At 42.6% G+C, this 16,989-nt stretch overlaps 1 protein-coding gene across 13 annotated transcripts in view; it reads right to left on the reverse strand.

Annotated features, from left to right (window-relative positions):
- Positions 1–16,989, reverse strand: part of NUP214 (nucleoporin 214) — a 134,591-nt gene that overhangs the window by 61,381 nt on the left and 56,221 nt on the right. For 12 of the 13 annotated variants that reach the window (XR_010944796.1, XM_067742928.1, XM_067742927.1 and 9 more), the window contains 5 exons: positions 11,750–11,825; positions 10,328–10,406; positions 7,330–7,420; positions 4,785–4,846; positions 436–2,259 (listed from right to left, as the gene is read on the reverse strand). Coding sequence is in view for 12 of the 13 variants with exons in the window: in XM_067742928.1 (XP_067599029.1) it covers positions 436–2,259; positions 4,785–4,846; positions 7,330–7,420; positions 10,328–10,406; positions 11,750–11,825 (2,132 nt within the window). In the remaining variant the exon portion in view is untranslated. The remainder of the gene's footprint in view (positions 1–435; positions 2,260–4,784; positions 4,847–7,329; positions 7,421–10,327; positions 10,407–11,749; positions 11,826–16,989) is intronic. The other variant, XM_067742926.1, reaches the window with a different exon arrangement.

Here is a 16,989-nt window from a genome sequence, read left to right on the forward strand (position 1 = left end):
AGCGCAGAGGACTAGGATGAGGAGCTCTGGAGTCTAGTCCTGGCTCCAGTACTGGCACTAAATGACATTAGATCAGTCACCTCGAGGCCTGACAGGTTTGGACATAATGACCTTGCAAATGTAAAATTTCATAACAACGTAACTTATGAGTCATTTGTTATTTGCCATGACTTTACATCTGTTTTTCTCCCCCCATGAAACTGACACTCCGGTGGCTAGGAGAGTGGAGAACTTGCTGAGAAGCACAACTGGAGCTGCAGTGATTAGACCAAAGAAATGCCCGAGACTGCCAGTGGCCAGGCTCCCTTCCGGACTTTTCAGAGCCTCTTCTGTTTTCCTTTCCTTTCTTTTAATCACCAAACTAATGCAGATTTGCTGCAAATGTTTCAAATAATACAGAGGACAACAAAGTAAAAATCTTCCATAAATTCTTACCTGAAGCTTGACAAAAGCTAAACCCAGAGGATGGCGCTGTCGTGGTGGTGGCTGAGGCACCACCGAACACAGAGCTTCCCTGCCCAAAGCCAGGGCCCTGGCCAAAAGCAGGAGGGCTGCTCTGGCCAAAGAGCCCCCCTCCAGTGTTGGCAGAAGACTGTCCAAATGAGAAGGAGCTGGAGCTACTGGCGCTTGAAGATGCACCGAACACGTTCCCGCTGGTGGACGCGGGGGTGGGGGACGCGGACTGACCAAAAGCCGGCACGGAGCTGAAGCCGGGCTGACTGAAGGAAAAGCCGCTCGCGGGGCTGCTGGTCGGCTGCCCGAAGGCCGGGGCCTGCCCGAAGCTCGTCTGTCCAAAGACCGTCGGGGCGGAGGTGCCAAACGCTGGGCTGCCGAACCCCGAGCCGCTGACCTGCGGCGCGGCAGCCGCCGTGCTGGCGATGCCGCCCGCCTGCTGTCCGAACAGGCTCGGGGCAGTGCTGGCGGCCACCTGCCCAAACATGGGGGTCGCCGAGGGGGCGGTGGCTGTGTGGCCGGTGAGCTGGCTGAAAGCCGAGCTAGAGCTGGCGGCCGGTGGCTGAGTAAAGACAGGCGAGCCCGAAGTGACCGCCCCAAACACTGCGGGCTCCGTGGCTGGGCCTGGAGCATCACCGGAAACAGCGCTGGAGGTGGCGGGAGGCCTGGATGTTTCTGGGGCCACGGGGCCGGCACCTGGGACGGCAGGTGCTGCGACGGCAATCTGCCCAGGCGCTGCCGGGGTGGGGGCAGGGGACGGCGGTTCGGTCTTGGCGTCCGGGTCCCCGGTGGCTGCCGGAGTGGCCTCCGCGGACGGCGCTAGGACGGTGGCACTGGGCGCTGCTGTACCAGGGCTGCTGGCCGCAGGCTGGGCGAGAGCGGGCTCCTTCTTCACAGAGTCAGACGTTTGAGAAGGAGCTTGGGGAAGCTGGGCGGATGGCTGCTGCCCTAGGAGGGAGGCTGTTGACACCAAGGCCTCACTACCACCTGGCTTCTCAGGCAGAGCCGATGACGTGGCTGCTTCCGTGCTTTTAGCGGAGGACGTGGGCACGGTGGGAGCAGATGCTAAACTCAAGAGGCTGCCAAACGACAAGGCGGGGAGGGATGTAGGAAGGGGTGTGGCAGCGGCAGCGGCAGAGGACGGCGCTGTACTACTTGTCTGCTGGCCTCCGAACGGAAAACTGGTCTTGCTACCGCTTAGCGATAGCCCCGCAAAACTGATTACGCTGGAGGGTCCCGCACTGGTGAGCGGCAGGCTGCCAAAGACGCCAGTTGAGGAACTGCCGGGGCTGGGGCCGGCCGCAGCCGCCAGGGTCACTGTGGTGGCAGCCACAGAGGAGGTCACGGGAGGCTCCGCGGGCTTCCCCAGCATCACGGGGCCGGTGAAACTAAACCCGGAGGGGACGGCCGAAGTCTTGGTGGGCTGTGCACTAGCACCAGTCCCGCCTGGGGATGAAGCCTTACTGGCTGCCTTTGTAGAATCATCTGCTTGGCCAACCCGCAGTCCTGAAAAACTTCCTAGAGTCTCTCCAGCCAGAGAACTTGGAAACAGAAGCTCTCCCAACTTGGACGGCGGAGCTTCCACCTTGCCAGAGGGGGTGGAAAGAGCAATTCCAGAAGGTGCCACAGGCCTGCCGCTGGATGGAGCAGACTCCCCAGGAGAGGGACCAGCAGCTCCCGTGCTACTTGACATCGTCATTCCCGAGGGAAGGGAGCTTTCAGGAATGCCCTCGTAAAAAGGTTTGCCTGTCCCGCCAAAGGAGAATGTGTCCAGCTGGTTTGACTCTTTGCCGGGGGGTGCTGCCACTAGCAAGAAAAATAAATTAGGAAATGGACTGGATTTCACAAAATATGACCTATCACAGTCTCACTGACTTTTCTAAGCCAAAGCCTCTCTCCTCCCTTGATACTGTCAGGGACAGCTTGTTCTGACAGCAGCAGACAGAACAAATGCTTCTCCGCAGGAACGTTAGCTCTGAGTCATCTCACTGAGGTGGGATGAACGAATGTTCTCTTTATGACCATTAAATAATAACAAATACATCTCTATCTAGAGTACATGAAATTAACCTAGTGGCCCAAAAGAGAAAGAAAAGGCATCTTCCCACATTTCCCCCGTGTGTGCGCCGCAATAACATTCCTGGCAACAGTACTAGCATATGGACCTCCTGAGAGACCAGGAATTGATCCTTTTTTCTTTTTTTGGCCGCACCACGCGGCTTGTGGGATCTTAGTTCCCCAACCAGGGATTGAATCCAGGCCCTTGACAGTGAGAGCGCAGAGTCCTAACCACTGGATCACCAGGGAATTCCTCCTTTGGTTTTATGGACAGATAGAGTGTCAATCCACAGGCAATCATTTTTACCTATAATTAAGGGCTACTTCCTAGTGCTCTCCTCACTAAGTGCTTTCATGGCAGCAGTGTGGCCAGATGGTCAAGGACATACGTGGGCTCTGAGGCTGGGGGCTCTGCCACTTGCTGGCTGTGCAACTCTGGAAAAGTTAATTGACTTCTCTGGGCTTCAATTTCTCCATTTGGAAGAGAGAGCTAATAACAGTACGTACCTCACAGAGTTGTTATGAAGATTAAATGAAATACAGGTAAAGCATTCACAAGGCCTGGTCAAAAAACTGATCAATAAAGACTAATTTGATACTTACAAACTGAAATTGGTCTATTGAAAGTGCTGGTTGATGTTTCTAACTCCATGCTCTTTTAAAAAGTCTGTCTAGGGGCTTCCCTGGTGGTGCAGTGGTTGAGAGTCCGCCTGCCGATGCAGAGGACACGGGTTCGTGCCCTGGTCCGGGAAGATCCCACATGCCGCGGACCGGCTAGGCCTGTGAGCCATGGCCGCTGAGCCTGCGCGGTCCGGAGCCTGTGCTCCGCAGCGGGAGAGGCCACGACAGTGAGAGGCCCGCGTACCGCAAAAAAAAAAAAAAAAAGTCTGTCTATCACAAACTCCTGAGAACACTGCAAAGCCCCTACTATATACAGGTAATTTCCAGAAACCCCTCTTTGTATCACTGGTGTTGTGCTGAGCTGTTTATGATTTTGGATCATTGTCTATTCTTGTATTAGTGAAAATGTTTATGGAATTACTATTGTGTTTTAGTACTAATTTATTTCATTTAGGATTTTTGAAATTATTCTGTTCCTCTCCAATCTTTTTATATCATTGAGTTGTTTTTCTTCTAGAAAGTGAGACTGGGGAGAGGGTGGGCCTCAAGGGTATTCAGCCACATCTAAGTGGGCAGAACAGTTTAAGAATCACTGCTCCAGAGAGAAAGGAATGAGATCAACAACCCTTTCAGTGCCACACACAGCTCAGGTTTAGGAAGTCTGCTATGCTTTCAGCTCCCTAATCTCCCTCCAGGAGGTTTTAGGAGACCCCTTTTTTACTAAAAAAAACTTCTACCACTTGGGTTGACACACAGAAAGCACTCATAAAAATATGTGTTGAATGAAGAGATGAAAAATGGTCATTGTCTTATTTATCATAGGGAAAATCTAGAAAGAGCCTAAATGTCCAAAAGGTGAATGAATAGTTAAATAAATTATGGCATATCCACAAGACAGAAATTATGTGGCCATCAAAAATGACATTTACACAAGATTTTCAATAATACTGGAAAACTCACAAGAGATTGTGTTAAATGAAATAAGAGTGGAAGCAAAAACCCCAGAAGGAAATATAACCGAATGGCAATGGTTAAGGGTACAATGTGTGATTCCAGAACACATCACTTTTATAATAAAATATAACAATCACTTTTATAATAAAAGTTTTCTTTTTAAAATAAAAGAAAAGTAAGCTTAATTACTTAAACTGAGAACTGGAAGGCACTTAAAAAGTACATCTGGTTTCCTTATAGGTCTTCAAATTCTTTTAAACATTAAAAACATGCTGGTTGGTAGATGTGCAACAACATGCATGAGACCAGTGTGTTTTCTGCTAGGTTATCAAGGAAAAAAGATGAGTTCAGTCTTTGATATCTATAGTACTAAGTCTATCTCATCCTATGAATTGATACAATTTTAAATGACATAGGAAAAAGATGGAAAAAAATAATTCACATGTAAACATTCACATTTAAAGCACAGCCTTGCTTTTCTAGAAGCAAATCCTTTCCTTGTACTTAATTATGGAGAAGTCCTTCCCCAGTTTTGTAAATCTAGACTATTTTTAACGCATAATATCAACACCAGGTTAATTGCAGACACTTTAGGCAAGACGCAGCAGCAAGCAAAATGTCAACACATCTGACCCCCAAAACCTGCACTTGTTTAGGGGGAAACACAAAAGTAATGCTATGCCATGCAGAGACTGTACCTTGTGTGGCCGTGAAATTAGAAGACGGTGTTGGTGTGACTATCCCAAAATTAAAGCCAGTCCTAGGGAGGGGAAGAAAAGAAGCTAAAAATGAACAAACCCAAGGCACAACATTGCCCTTTTAAAGTACATTTTATAATTCATTCACACAAACTGTTCTCGAGGGACTTACAATCTAGAAAATAAACGTCAACAAAGTGAAAGCACATTATCTCTGAAGCAGCAGAGCCATCGCAAGCTCTCTAAGTGGGGAGAGACAATTTGTGGGTGAGGTAAGAAGGGAGAAGCAGGTGAGAAGACCTTGGAGGAACAGCTGGGCTTTCCACGGGGGAGGCTGGGGTGGGGACCTATTCCAAGGAAAGCAAAGGAGTAGGAGAAATGCACTGGGAATGTTTCTGTGGGGAGAGTGGCCAGAGCAGATGGCCCACCTAGTGAGGAAGACGAGACAGGCTGGAGGACCTCTATGACCCAGACCGAGACCAAAGAGCGCGTCAGGACAGTGCACGCCACAGGGAGGTGACGGACAGCACGGAACAGGAGCCACTGTCTCTGCCGTTCTGACAGAATGCTTAGTTCTGGGCTGGGAAATTTGGTTCAAAAGCTTTTCTTTTCTTTTTTTAAAATTTTGGCCACACCTCGCGGCTTGCGGGATCTCAGTTCCCCAACCAGGGACTGAAGCCGGGCCGTTGGCAGTGAAAGCGCCGAATCCTAACCACTAGACCACCAGGAAACGGCCCTCAAAAGCTTTTCTGACTCTTGTCATCACGTCGTCTCTTTCTGTACATTTTCTTTACACCATGAATGAAGACACCATGGCCAAAGAAGAAAACGCAGCACGAGCTGAGCCAGAACAGACTATTCACTGTGAGAAAAGTTCAAATAGCAAATTTAAAACTCTACAGCTTTAAAATGTAAGGGACCAAGCATACCAAATATGGTAAGAAATGGTAAGGACTGGACTTAGAGTTTTCTTTTTAACCCATCATTGGCTTCGTCAAATGGACTAAGACCACCTAAGAGGATGTGTTAAACATTTCATCACATCAAAAAAGAAAACAATTCTCTTTCTTTTTCTCAAACTTGGTGAAGAAATTTTATCTAATAACGGTAAGCCACTGACCCAATGACCCAAACCTTTTCAGGTTATTTTAAAAATGGCAAGAAGACTATCAGTTCATAGAAGTAAAGATTAAAAGATGCAGTAACTCCAGGGCTTCCCTGGTGGTGCAGTGGTTAAGAATCTGCCTGCCAATTCAGGTGACTTGGGTTCGAGCCCTGGTCCGGGAAGATCCCACATGCCGTGGAGCAACTAAGCCCATGTGCCACAACTACTGAGCCTGCAGCCTGTGCTCTAGAGCCGTGAGCCACTACTACTGAGCCCGTGAGCCACAACTACTGAAGACCGCGTGCCTAGAGCCCGTGCTCCGCAATGAGAAGCCACCGCTGTGAGAAGCCTGCGCACCGCAACAAAGATTAGCCCCTGCTCGCCGCAACTAGAGAAAGCCCGCGCGTAGCAATGAAGACCCAACGCAGCCAAAATTAAATAAATAAAATAAATAAATTTATTAAGGGAAAAAAAAGATGCAGTAACCCCTGGCACTGACCTACTCTTTAAAATTTGCTCCAAACTACCTTTGGGAAGTAGAAAACATAATGATTGACAGTAAAATATATATAATTTCCTCCCCTCAAATTCTATTCTAACCACCTCCTTTCTTTTAAGTGGTTAGGTTGAAGGATGCTCAAGAAACAAATTCACGTCAGGAAAAAGAGATTGTGGTCAATATGATTCTAGTTACAAAAGCATGACCTGAAAGAGCTTAAGAGGCTTTTCTAATGGAACTGAACATGCAACTCTTCACAGTAAAAACAATCTTTGGATGGGTTTTTATCTCAGTCACACAGAGCCTAACTCCACCCCTGAAGGGGAAGGACGCTTTGGCAACTCTCACAGGTTTCAAGATGAGTGCTTATAGCACAGAGAAAAGACACTCTCCTTCCAAGGTTAATAAAAGCTCCCTTTGGAATGAGGGTTAGAAGACCCTTTTGTTTTTAAAGATGACTCAACTTGACAAGTATAGCCATCATTACTTTTTAAAAAATGAAACAGAAATGTATGTCCCCACATCTATATAAAACCCAAATTTTCAAATGGCTACTGTCTTGCTCTCTCAGAAGTTGCATATAACGTGACCTCTCAAGGCAGCAAAGCCAATCCAAGCTTCTCACCCAGCCCCCAGACGGTGTCAGAATGAAGACACCTCAGTGTGATAAACGTGATCAACCAGACTCACTATCCAAAGAAAATGGAGCTTATCCTAGAAAACAGAACAAATAGGCAATATGTAATGACACATGTCTAAACTTGAATCAAAAAGGGGAAACACATTTACATTAGGACGCTAAACTACTGTCACTATTACCAAACGCATCACTGCAGTGATAAGAACTCTGGCTTCACATAAGGATACCTACAGATTGTAGGATTTGGGACAGCTATCTGTAAGGTTGCTGGTGATGTCACAAAATTTAGTTCACTACTGACCCTGACGGAGAAAATGAGAAAGACTTGCTGAACTGCCCAACAACAGACGGGGTAGACGTCACAGCTGTCTCTATCTTGGTTGCCACTGGTCCTGAAATTATGGAAAAAAATGAGAACGTTACAAAAAACCAGTTAGAGTCACCATTTTAGTTTAATTCTCTGTGGCAGCGAATGCGTGGTGCCGTGCAGAGCGCAGCCCCAGGTCACGCACTTTCTATGACAAGTCGGTGGCCGCAGCGCTGCCTAAGTCATGCTGCCTCAAGGTCTCTGAACTTGCTCTCTGGCTCAGTCACTGTCAATTCCAAACCAGGACATGCCACACTTGCCCCTTTGCAGGAAAGAGGTCAAAATAGCTGGAGTGCAGTTCAAATTTAAGGCTTTAAAAGTAGCTTTTACAATTACCGAAAAGTAATATATACCAAAGGAAAAACAAAATTCCAAAGAGAAATAGGATAACTTAATATCTCTGAGTAGTGACTTCATGGCTATTTGCTTTCTCTCTGCATTTCTATATTTTCCATAGACTTTTTGTATTTAAATAATAGTTCTTTTTTTTTTAATTACAGAGGTAACATATGATTGCTGTAATATAGAGAAGTATAGAGAGTTAAAAGTGCAATCCATCATCCTTCCCACATTCAATATACTGTAACTACTTATTAATAGTCTGGGGTATTACCTACAATCTTTCCCCTATCGCTCTACTTTTAAAAGGAGGACGGGAATGGGGGAATTACATTTAAAAAGCCCAAATCAGGGATTCCCTGGTGGCGCAGTGGTTGAGAGTCCGCCTGCCGATGCAGGGGACACGGGTTTGTGCCCCAGTCCGGGAAGATCCCACATGCCGCGGAGCGGCTGGGCCCGTGAGCCATGGCCACTGAGCCTGCGCGTCCGGAGCCTGTCCTCCGCAACGGGAGAGGCCACAACAGTGAAAGGCCCGCATACCGCAAAAAAAATAAAATAAAAAAAAGCCCAAATCAAACCAAACCAAACAATAAGAAAATGCACCTCCCTTTAAGTAAGTATGGGATAAATATTTGTAAAATTATCTAACAAACCACTATAATACAATGTGATGTGTACAAGGCTGTCCAAGGCAGCCTGACTTATAATCTTGAAAAGTTAAAAACAATCTAAACTATCTGCAGAGTACTATTAAAACTTAACAGGGTACAACTACACAGTGAAGTCTTAGGCTACCATTAAAATGAGTGAGGTAGAGTTGTATCAGATCTGGAAAGATGAACACGATATTTACTTTAGGGGGGGCGGGGAAACAGATTACATATCAATATATACAGGATATGACTATTTTTGTTTAAAAGAACAATACACATCAAACCCCAAGAGATACACATCAAATCGCTGAGCGCTGTTATCTCTGGAACAGGGAACTTATAGGGCAGCTTTCGTTTTCTACATTATATAGCTCTACACCATAGACTTTCTGTGGACTTGTAATAGTTCTATAATCAGTAAAACAATGAAGGTATTTCCATTATTAAGTAATAAGGGAATTATTCTACAGAAGTTTCAGAAATGCATTTTTTTTTTAAAGAAAGTTTTTGCAAACTCTTAAATAGTACTTTTCAGGGAAATTTTCCTACTTAAGAAAAGTCTGTTTCCAGAAAGTGAGGACAGAAGGAAACACACAGCAAGGACAGAGAATATTTCACAATCATCACTGAATGGTGAATCCTAGAAATCTCTTTGCAAGTCACGCTAACTGCCTAGACATGCACAAAACAAAGCCCCTTAGATGTCCTTGATTCTTAACTTCAGGAGTGACAAAAAACTCTCCAATAAAATCCTTGAAAGGGGTTAAGATACATAATCTTTCAAAAATTTTTTCTAAAATATTAGCTAGAAATGGAAACAAATTTCTTAATTTGAATCCTAAATGATTCAAAAGTCTTCGACAAATTCCACTGAAATTTCCCTTCTAACATAAAGTTTTAGCTGCTAGTTAAGAAGTGCTATACACCTTCTCATGGAAGGCTTATATGATAAAAACTGTGCTCCTCCATTAATCCGAATTCTAGAATACAACTTGGGCTTACACAATAATGGTTTTCTTCTGAGTGCAAGGAATACTTCTGAAGATAAACCCAATATCCAATGAGAAAGATTTGACTACAGAGAAGTTGGGATGATGGTATGATTGTGTAGAGATTACGGAAAGCAGGCTGCTAAAGTGTGAAGTTCAGCATCTCGAACAGAATTTATTAGCTTGAAGACCCACTGGAGAGCATGAATCAGAATAAAAGCTAGAGTCCAGAGCATGGTGAGAACGCTGGACCGCGGGCAGCACAGTCTAGCATTTTCTGGGCCGTAGCAGAAAGTAACACATGTCAAATGAAGCGGACTCTAACACAGGGTCAACAAAAGGGGCTGCTGAGGAAGAGCCCACATTAAACTAGGCACTACGTGTAAGCACACTTCTATGTCAAGTGGGCTAGGGCGGCGTGGATGCCTGGTCAGAGCACTTTATGGTGACTGTAAAAACTAATTTCGGTTAAGAGTAATTACGCCTGAGTGACTGCTGGAAGCATGTGAAGCCACAGTCTTTTAATACTGAATTTGATCTACTCTGAGGTCTTATATTGTAACAGATCCATTTTACTTTCTGTGTTTTACCAGCTTTTGAACTGTCCTCGTAAACCCAGAGAGTTTTTCTTTCCTTTGTAGTAGAAGAAGTAGAGTTCAGTGCTCTGATCCACTCCTCTCTAAACTTTGATTATCCAGCAAGGCAAGTGCTCCTTTTTAGGAAAAACATTTAAAGGCAGGCTTTCTCCTATTGCTCTCATATTTCAGAAGTCTGCAGAGCTGCTGAAGGGCTCACTAATTTCCTGGATATTCTACATCAACTGAGGCCTTTCAAATATGTCTTTACTGTACGTGATTTCACACCAAGCTGCCTTTGTGATCCACACAATAAACTCTACTGTGGAGCATATCTTTCACCTTTATTTTCACTAAAACAAAAGGGCAAACTTACCTGAAGCTTTATCACCAGATGACAATTGACTGGACGCTGGTGTGGGCCCAGACGGCTTTAAGGCGTTTATCAGAGATCCCTATAACAGGAGCAAGACATTTATGTGAAACCGCAAACGAGCCTTTAGAATAAAGGAACATGTAAAATGATAACATAATTTAAAATAAGCGAGCACAAACACTTTGATTTAGTTTAATTTTGTTTTTTCCGTTTCAATTTAAGTCAGTATTTTTAAATGCTTACCACATGTAAGATCGTATCAGAGATGGGAATATTCCACAAGCACCAAGAAAACAGAGTCAGGCCTGTTTAGCTGGTGGCTATTTCCTCAGTGCCTAACACAAGACTTGGCACGTAAAAGGCACCGGGATATTTGATACACAAATGAAGGAAGAAGTTAATGAATGAAATAGGTCCTGGCTCTCAAAAAACTTATAATAAGGTTAGAAAGCAAAACTGTTCAACTTATCCACCTCCAATCAATGTTCCTTTCCTCTTGGCAAGGCAAGAAGATTTGTGCCTTACCATGTGTCCTCCAAGGTGAACATGGAAACCTCCAGAAGGAAGACCAAATGCTAACCGCTTAAGTGTCATGTTAAGTCACGGCAAGCTAAGGAGTAGACAGCCACGTCTGAGAACTCACAATAGGCAAGTTCTGATGTTCAATCTCAAACACAATCTACCATTATTTCTAGAGACAGAGATGAGTAGCAGAGCAACCAGGTTTCTTAGGGAAAGTCTCCGAGAGAGCTTGGTCTACCTTTCACCATCTCCTATGATTTTCTTCTGGATTGCGTAACTGTTTATAATATAACCTATCTTTGTAAGAGACAATGTTTATCAGGCAACAGCCTGAAAGTAGACATAACACACATCACTGAAGATGCAAGGTCTGAAAGACAGGGATTGCAAGAGAAAGCAAGAGAACCTATCCCCTGGATGCTGACACAGGAAGGTACAACGAACAAAGCAGTGGACAGGAAGAAGTTGGAAGACTTGGGTTCCAGCTCTGGTTCCATCATTTAATAAAAACCATGGAAGCCTGCGTTAGTCACTTGAGCCCCGGCTTCTTCATTAGTGAAACATAGCTGAACACCTGTCTTGTCTATATGGTTGCTGTATGGGTTAACTAAGACAATGTTAAATGAAAGTAAATTTCAACTCCATACAGACACCCCATATACAAATATAGAATTATGACCCAAGATTACTAGGTGCAGGATGTCACATGGCCTAAAAGACAGTATCAGGTCCTAACTGACCTACCAGGTCAAGACTGGCATAAACTGTGGGGAAAGGATCACAGGCCTTTGTCAGACTTACAGTTCCTTTAAACAACATGAGGACCTAGTACAGCACTGTCTTCAGTTACAAAGACGGTCACTGCAGGTCACGTTCGCAAAGCCCAAAGCAGCACGTTACCTGCTTAGCTTGGTGAGCAGACGCTGGGGTCAACATCGGGTGAGGTGTTTTGGCTGCAGAGTACGGCACTGAAGAACTGAAAAACACAAAGCATATGCTCAAGAGAAAGGCATGACTGGGTGTAAATCACATTCATCCCCGAGCCAACCTTCTGTCCAAAACATAGTATCAATTTGGGGGTAGAATATAGATGTCTGGGACCCTAATCAAAGTCATTTGACATTTTTCGGATTGCAGACTGAATTCTTTAAATGACATTTGGGTCTTTAGCATAAAAGTCAAAGCAGCGACCTGTAATCCCAGGAAAAAATTATGAATATTCAGAAGTAGATCCTTTTCTTATCTGGAGACTCAGCCGTCTGCACCTCCTCCCCAACACCCACCGCCATTCCGGACCACGTGGGGACTTCCTGATTCTGTTTTCCAGGCCTGAGAAAATGTTCAACAGGATCTATGGGATGTATATGATCTGGCTCAAAGAAGAGACCTCAGCTTCTCACAGCAACCAGCCCTGGGAGCCCAGCGCTCACGATGTCAGCACACAAGAGTCAAACATACCACGGTTCCGTTCCCGACCTGCACTTCTGCTATGGTATGAAAAGTGCATCCAGTGTGTGTAGAAAGAGTTCTCACCATCTTTTGTTACCCCTGAACACAGTAAGCAGGGAACTGTTATTTCAATAATTACTTAGTGTTAATATGTGATGGAAAAAAATCACCTGTTTAACACAAAGCTCTATTCTTGGCTCCTGGGAGCAATTCTTTCCATCAATCTATCTGTCCTCAGCGCAGAGCTACTCTGACTAGTATGCATAGGAATAGCAATTATAGGACCTGGTTTTATTTTTCAGAACTCTCATTTAGGAAGAATTAATAATTTTCCATTGAAAGATTAACTTGGAAGAGGAAACACAAAAATAAGCCCATGCCTCATAGAAAAAAATTATCAAACATTTTAATAATCTTACAGTCACCTCAGGATACTCTCCTGGAATAATACAGGAACCTTCCCAAACAAACTTTATTAGATTCAGAGAGGAGAAAAAAGGCAGTTATTTTCAATGAAACAGAACCTCTTTATTTTCCTACTGAAGAGAGAAGGAGCTGTAAGTGTGTCCCTCTCTGAAGAGACACACCCCTGTCCCCCTGAGACGCTCCACCAAACAGGTGCGCAGGGACACTGCTCCCTCATCTGCTGACTCTCCAACGAGAAAAGGAATGTGTGAGTGAGATGCCGGGGCTGAGAAATCCCTGGGCGGACACAGCAGACTTAGGTGGAAAAATGGCTGCAGCTCAGGCGAGTCACGAGGGCAATGAAAATCTTGCACGCTTTCTTAAAGATAAGCAAAAAATAAACTACAAATAAAAAGAAAAGCAGCAGTTCACCCAATTTTAGAACATTTTTTGCACCCTAAACTTAGTTATGACATGACGGTAAATTAAATCATGCATGAAGCAGACTGAGTGTAATTATTGTTCTATTTACTTGTGATAATGCTATAAATCTCTTGGGTGTCCTAAATCCCCAAACACACAAAATTAGGATTCACAGTACTTACACACCGGGCCATATGACAACCCGCAGAGAAATGCTGCTCAGTGCCATCAGCTAACAAACCTACTGGCTAATCGGACCCACGATGATCCAAGAGCACAAACAGAAAAGAACAGTGTACTACCAAACAAACGTGTTCAAAGACCTGTGCGGGACTGTGAACCAAAACAATGGAAATCAACAGCTAGCAATGTTCAAGAGAAGATGGAAATGCTAAACTTGGAACTGTCCTATTTTGGAGGACTGTATTCTACTTTCTAGCAGTATGGACCTGAAAAGAGATCACTGGAAATTCATTTGAAATGTTCTGTTCCACAGCTGAAAGCAGAAGCCAAAGGACCACAGGCAGAAAATGGCACTGTCACATATATTTACTACATGAGTCTACAAATGACATTTATACTACTGCCAACACTAGGGCACTGCTTTAGAAAGGAGGAATGGAGTTACACAGGTCACTAAGAGTAGTAAAATTAGGTTCTTGGAGAAAAACAACTGCAACCGAACTTAAGTTCTCCGACTTTCCATTACCCAGACCATCCTGATAAAAGTTAATACACAAGTGGAGGTGAGCATATCAAGTATGATAAACATCAAAAAATGTCACAACAAACCTAGTTCAAACACTGCCTTGAACACAGGAAAGCCATTTTTTGGTCTTTTTGCCACACCCTATCAGCACTGCCTGCTGACACAGGCAGGCTAATGCACACATTCTAGGGCTGTGTACTCTACACACAATGATCAAATTGGGTTGTTAAGATTGTGAAGCATTAAGATGTTGCCTAGGCCCTTTCTTAGTGGTCCCTTAAACTTTAATGAACTTTAACAAGGCAAATATTCATACTATTGTTGTGAAAGGGGCCAACTACTCATTCTTCTACCTATTTCAACATTTTAAAGAGCTTAAAAAACAGACCTGGTTATGTTTTATTTTGGTAAGTCTGATTCATTATCATGTACATCTTTTTATAAATTCACATATGACACAGTGGATCTAAACTGTGAAAGCTACTAAAGTTAACTATTTAATGAACTATGACTTTTTTGTAATTATTTAAAGGTGAAGCAAGTAAGGGGACAGGACTACTTAACAAGAGCAACTGAAGAAATAAATCAGGAGAGAAAAAGAAAATAATAGAAGATATTGAAAACAAAAGCTCTCAGTTCATTTCTTCACCTATCGGACTGTAGTAATCGTAAAGTTTGATAATCTTGGCAAAGATATGGGGAACCAGATTGTCACACACTGCTTGTGGGAAGGAGAAATTGGTATAAGCTCTACTGAGAGAAAGTTGACAACAATTGTAAGAATTATATGTATGTATATACACTCACATATATGGATATCTCCTTTGCCTCAGCAGTCCTACAACTGAGAATTTATCCAACAGATATGGCTGCAAGCATGCAAAATTATCTAAGTGTCAAATTGTTTTAGCATTGTTGGTAACAACATAAGAAGCACATCCCTGAATTATCAGTCAGTAGAGGAAAAAAAGCTATCAGTTCACTTTTAGGTGTTTCCTATGTCTTGTTACCACCAACTACTGTGCCCTATTGGTAAATTTTATGTCTCTGAAGACTCAAAGGCTTTCCAAAATATCATCTAAAAGTCTGCTAAATCAAACTGTAGTTTTTGCACGCATGTCTAGGTGCCAAGTAACTTAAATAATGCAAGCTGGAACTGCATTACAGCTTTAAAAAAGACCTATATTAAATATGGAAACAGGATTCTTAAGAATTTATAATGACATGGAAAAATGTTAACAATTAAGTTTATCTGCCCACACCATGCAGCTTGCGGTATCTCAGTTCCCTGACCAGGGATTGAACCGGGCCACGGCAGTCAAAATGAGGAATCCTAGCCACTAGAGCACCAGGGAACTCCCTCCAAATTTTACTTTAAAAAACTAAATTTTCATGGAATAAAGATGAAGACACATGCAAACAGTGATTAAACATTTGCAGTGGGAATAAAGGTAATTTAAATTTTGTTCTTTTTTAACTATCTGAGATTTTCATACTATCTACAATGAACATTTGTAGTAAGAAAAATAAAAGAATGAAAGTTTTTTTTAAGGTTATGGTAATTACTATAGTTATTATTTTTAAAGTGGGGCAACATCTTTAAGTCAGTGAAGGAAAAAAACTGTCAACCTAAAATTCCTTACTTAGGAAAAATATCTTTCAAAAATAAAGATGAAATAAAGACTCTGGAATACACACAAAAGATGGAAGAATTCAGATCTAAACCTGAAGAAATGTTAAAGAAGTCCCTGAGCAGAAGGAAAATCATACCAGATGGAAACCTGGGACTGAACAAAGGAATGAAGAACACCAGAAATGATAACTATATGCGAAAAGAAAAGATATTTTTCTTCTAATTTAGTTCTGTTTAAAAGATAATCAACTACTTATAAAAACATATCATGGGATTTATAACATAGGTAGAAGGAAAATATACAACAATAGCACAAAGGTGGGGAGGGGAGAAATAGAAGAATACTGTTATAGATTCTTTTACTATATTTTAACAGTATAATCACACTTGAAGATAGACTGTGATAAGTTAAAGATGTGTACTATAAACCCTAATGCAACTACTTAAATAACACACAGAGGTATAGCTAATAAGCCAATGAAAAAGATAAGAGAATCATGAAAATATCACTAAATCCAAAAGGCAGAAAAAGAGGAAAATGGAACACAGAACAAATGGGACAGACAGAAAACAAATAGCAATATAACAGATTAAAACCCAAACATGTTAATAATCACATTAAATGTAAATGACCTAAGTACTCCAATTAAAAGTCACAGACTGTCAGATTGGATAAAAAAAAAAAGATCCAACTACATGCTGTCTACAAGAAACCCATTTTAAATATAAAGACACAAGATAGGTCTAAAATAGAAGGAAGGATAAAAAAGCTATACCACACTAGCACTAAACAAAGAAAGCTGGACTGGCTACATTAACATAGGAGAAAGTAGATTTCAGAGCAATTAATCTTACAAGGGAGAAAGAGAGTTATTTTGTAATGACAAACTGGGTCATTTCTTCAAGAGTATGTAACAATCCTAAACATTTATGTAACTAATAACAGAACTTCAACATGAAGCAAAAACTGATAGAACTGTAAGGAAAATAAATCCACAACTATAGTTGAAAATACCAACACCATTCTCATTAATTGATGGAACAAGCAGACAGAAAATTATCACTATCAACCACCTTAACTTAATTGACATTTATGGAACACTCCAACCAACAAGAGTAGAATACATGTTCTCTTCAAGTGCACACAGAACATTTACCAAGATGATGGATATTCTAGGTCAGGGACTGGCAAACTACAGACTAAAGACCAGCTGCCTGTTTTTGTAAATAAAGTTTTACTGTAACAAAGCCCATGCCCATTCATTTACAGTTTGTCTACAGCTGCGTTTAGGCTGCAATGGCAGAGTTGAGTAGTTGAGACAGAGACTATATGTCCCACAAACTTAAAATATTTACTATATGGCCCTTAAAAAAAACCCTTGCTGATCCCAGCTATGGGCCATAAAAGAAGTCTGAATAAATCTAAAGAATTCAAGTCATACAAAGCATGTTCTCTGACCACAATAATTAAATTGAGAATCAATAACAAAAAGATATTTAGAAAATGTCCAGTTATTTAGA

Source organism: Pseudorca crassidens, chromosome 7 (genome assembly GCF_039906515.1).
Source record: "Pseudorca crassidens isolate mPseCra1 chromosome 7, mPseCra1.hap1, whole genome shotgun sequence".
Lineage (NCBI taxonomy): Eukaryota > Metazoa > Chordata > Mammalia > Artiodactyla > Delphinidae > Pseudorca > Pseudorca crassidens.